Source organism: Ictidomys tridecemlineatus, chromosome 4 (assembly GCF_052094955.1).
Source record: "Ictidomys tridecemlineatus isolate mIctTri1 chromosome 4, mIctTri1.hap1, whole genome shotgun sequence".
NCBI classification, from domain to species: domain Eukaryota; kingdom Metazoa; phylum Chordata; class Mammalia; order Rodentia; family Sciuridae; genus Ictidomys; species Ictidomys tridecemlineatus.
Window position 1 is genome coordinate 100,384,886 of NC_135480.1, and position 3,665 is coordinate 100,388,550.

The 3,665-nt window shown below is 55.4% G+C and overlaps 1 protein-coding gene across 1 annotated transcript; it reads right to left on the reverse strand.

Moving 5' to 3' along the window:
- Nucleotides 1–324: 324 nt before the first annotated feature.
- On the reverse strand, nucleotides 325–3,034 carry Apoa4 (apolipoprotein A4). The gene is made up of 3 exons (XM_005328290.4): nucleotides 2,862–3,034; nucleotides 2,416–2,542; nucleotides 325–1,475 (listed from the first exon to the last, which is right to left on the reverse strand). The coding sequence occupies exons 1-3, from the start codon at nucleotides 2,908–2,910 to the stop codon at nucleotides 485–487; spliced, it is 1,167 nt and encodes a 388-aa protein (XP_005328347.2). The 5' UTR covers nucleotides 2,911–3,034; the 3' UTR covers nucleotides 325–484.
- Nucleotides 3,035–3,665: the final 631 nt, after the last annotated feature.

The following is a 3,665-nucleotide window of genomic DNA, read 5'->3' on the forward strand; positions in this document are numbered from 1 at the left end:
AAAGCCAGTGCTGGGAACACGGCACCGCAAAGCTGTTCATTGTCCACAGCAATGACTGGTACACTGAGGATGTTCAGTAACTGTTGGCTTTAGGACTTTCTTTTGTCTTTCGAGAGTGTGTGACACGTTTTCCCACCTCTCCTTACAGCACTCCTCACACGCCCCTCTCCACCACAGCAGCCACCCCTCCTGAAGTCTCACCATCCCAGCACTTGGTGTCCCCCAGAGCTTCCTAGTGTCAGGCCACTAATAAGCTCTGTCAAGCAGTGGTCTCCCTCCCACCTCAGGCCATCCACAAGGAGTCACATGGCAACCAAAAGGGGCTAGCTTCTCAGCAATTTTATTGAATAGTGAGAGGGGGCATCACTTTCCACAGGACATGTGTCCTCAAGCTCATACAAGAAATGCTTAGGGACAGAATGACAGACAGGTTGTAGGGCAGGGCAGGTGTCTGTGGAGGTGGGTTGGGGGCACCAGAGGCAGCTCAGCCCTCCACCGGGGTGGGCTGATTCTGCTCCAGCTCTGGCTGCTGCTCCGGGAGGGGGAGGGCCAGGGGCTTGTCCTGGCTCTCCTTCTTGAAGGTGCTGAAGAAGGAACTGACCTTGTCCCTCAAGTCCTTCTCCAAGAAGCTCAAGTGGCCTTCCACGTCCCCCGCATAGGGACCCAGCTTCTGCCTGAGCTGCTCCATCTGCTGCACCAAAGCTCGGTTGAAGTCCTCTCCGTAGGGTTCCATGCTGCGCCGGAACTCCTCCACCTGTCGGTCCAGGCGGCCGCTCAGCTCTGCCAGGGACTTCTGCAGCCCCTCAGTGTTGCCCTTCAGCTTGCTTTGCACGTCCTCCGCCACAGGCGTCAACTTCTGCCGCAGGTCTTCAGCATTGGCAGCAATCTTGGCCTTGAGCTCCTCAGCATTCTTCTTCATCTGAAAGGCCAGGCCCTCTAGCTGGTGGTTGAGCTTCTCCTGGACATCCTGTGCATAGGGGGCCAGGCTGCGGCGCAGCTCCTCCACATTCTGGTCGATCTTGACCTTGAGCTCATCCGCGTAGGGTGTGAGGCGCCCCTTGAGCTCCTCCACATTGCTGTTGATCTTGGTCTTCAGCTCATCGGCATAGGGCATCAGGGAAGCCGGCAGGTTGCCCACATTCTCGCGCAGCATGGTCTCCAAGCGCTGCACATAGGGAGTCAGCTGTTGGCGCAGCTGCTGGGTCTGGGCGTTGACTTGGGTGTGCAGCTCCTGCGCGACGGGCCCCAGGCGCTGCTGCAGCTCACGCACGTTGTCTCCGATCTTCTGGCTCACCTCATTGGCGTGGGGCAGCAGGCGGGCACGCAGATCCTCCAACTCCTTTCGAATCTTCTCCTTCATCTTCTCTGAGTCCTTGGTCAGGCGTTCATGAAGCTCCGCGGCAAAGGGCACCAGCTTATTCTGCAGGTCACTTGCGTATGTGTTCATGTCCCCAAGTTTGTCCTGGAAGAGGGTGCTGAAGGGAAAGGGCACAAGAGGGCCATTGTTACTTTTGACATTAAATACCAGGAACTTTTCAGGCCATGCCTGTATCCAGCCACTCGGGAGGCTGAGACAGGAGGGTCACAAGTTGGAGGCTAGCCTGGGACTTAGTGAGTGAGGCCCTGTCTCAAAACTTTAAAAAGCTCAGTGGTAGAGCACTTGCCTAGCATGTGAGGCCTGGGCTCAATCCTCAAATGGGGACAGGGGACCTTGTCCATTTGTATAAAACTCTCTTCTACACCCTGCCTAGGACAGATGGGTGTTGCAGAGTACTGAGTCCACCCATCTTCTCCCTTGTGACCTCTCTAGAGAGCCATGATTTGAGGGAATAGATGCAATGGACTGTTGTTACACTGAATTGGTATCTCTGGATCTCCCACTTAGTTTGAGTGCCATTATCTACTATCATGTGACCTCAGAAAGTTTGCTTTTCCCTCCTTATCTGTGAAGTAGGGTTGGACTTTGAGGTCCGCGCCAGCCCTGGCATGCTGTGATATAGGATCACATTGCGTAATAGAATTTTCTTCATCTCTGCCAGTTACTTCCAGCAGCATACATGCTGTTTTCCTTACATGTGCCCAGAGGCTTCCCAAACACCCGCATTTGACTTCTCCTGATTTCATGAAAGCCAGTGCTCACATGACCTTTCCCTCCTTCCCTTTTTTCCATGAGCCTCAGTGGTAAACTGTGGCCATTTGTTAAACTCTCAAACATGAATACAGGAAGATACCCTGAGAATTATCTGACCCAATCCCCCTTTACACTTGTAGATTCCAGGTCCAGAGAGTCCATAGTCCCACAGGGAGTTAGTGGCAGGGCAGTGAGGTTCCTGTGTGCTGGGGTCTAAGCTCAGACTTGCCAACTCATGGTGTGGTCTTTAAGAAGCCCTCCTCTGCAGGTTGCACCCCACTTACTTGAGCTGCTGGGTGACTTCTGACTTTTGGAGCTGTTCCACGGCCTCCTTGGCATTATTGCTCAGCTGACTGAAGTAGTCCCACATCACAGTGGCCACCTGGTCAGCATTGACCTCAGCCTGGGCACCTGGCAGCAAATGGAAAGCTATTTGTGAGGACCCATCTCTTTCCCGGCTCCTCTGCATGAGTTCAGAGCTGCAGACTGGATGATGATGTGGGAGCCCAGACCATTTTCCCTCTCTGGGCTCATTAAGTAGCACCAGAGCCCGTGTGTCGGCCCATCACTTGGCACCAGCCATCTCTCCTGTGAGAGAGCTGCTTTGCAGCCTGGCAGACACCATGTCCAGCTGGTCCTGACAGGCACTCTGAAGTGCCCTCTGGCCTCTCCACCATGCTTTACTCCCAGCACAGCCTGAGAGCCCTGTCCAAAGGCAGCTTCTACTCACTGGTGATGGCCACCAGGGCCAGGCTCAGCACCACAGCCTTCAGGAACATCCTGGGCTCCTCGCTGGGCTGGAGAAGTCTCGGTCGCAGTAGATCCTTCCTGGAATCAGAGGGAAGTGCAGGAAAGGTCCTCAGACAGCTCACCTGGGCTGTGTCTGAACTGACTGAAGCTCAGAGCCTGCCAGGCATTTAAAGCCCCTCTGGGTTCCCTCCCTCCCTCCCTCCCTCCCTCCCTCCCTCCCCAGTGTGACTCCACGCTGGAAGGTGACACATTCCTAGGAGGCCTCTTGGACTTTAGTGACCCTAAGACTACGTGGAAGCTGACAACAGACCAGGGCTTAGGCAGCGGTGGGAAGAAGCTGGGCTGAGCTGGGCCCCACCCAGTGCGGAAGGGCAGGAGGAGAGCCAGAAGCTATGGGAGAAATGTGGCCTAAGGGAGCCCCTGAGCCAGGACTGATGCCCCAGAGGTCCTGCTGGCAGATCTGGTTCTGAGCCAGGCTGGGGGAACAAGGTCCTCATCTTTTCTATCTGCCCCAGGAGAGACAGCCCCCTACCCCCACAGCTGCCACCAACCCTGACTCCATCTCAGAGGACCACATTCTGGACAGAGCCCATGCAGGGCTGGAGACAGCGCAGGGAGCTAAGATCTAGGTCTGTTGTCCAGGTCCTTCAAGGAGGAGGTGCCACAACAGCCTTTGGGCGGCAGGTAGAGTGGGCAGGTCCCTGTACTGAGGGGGGTAAATTGTATAAGTTTACTTCATGCCCCACCACTGCCAAGCTGTGCCACCTTGGCCTACTTATTCAAA

What these genes read in the sequence shown, in the direction of transcription:
- Apoa4 (XM_005328290.4), bottom strand. Translation starts at nt 2,910, where the DNA reads ATGTTCCTGAAGGCTGTGGTGCTGAGCCTGGCCCTGGTGGCCATCACC. An exon ending in GGCCCTGGTGGCCATCACCA is followed by an intron (nt 2,543 to 2,861) that starts GTGAGTAGAAGC and finishes ATTTGCTGCCAG; the next exon opens with GTGCCCAGGCTGAGGTCAAT. An exon ending in GAAGTCACCCAGCAGCTCAA is followed by an intron (nt 1,476 to 2,415) that starts GTAAGTGGGGTG and finishes CTTTCCCTTCAG; the next exon opens with CACCCTCTTCCAGGACAAAC.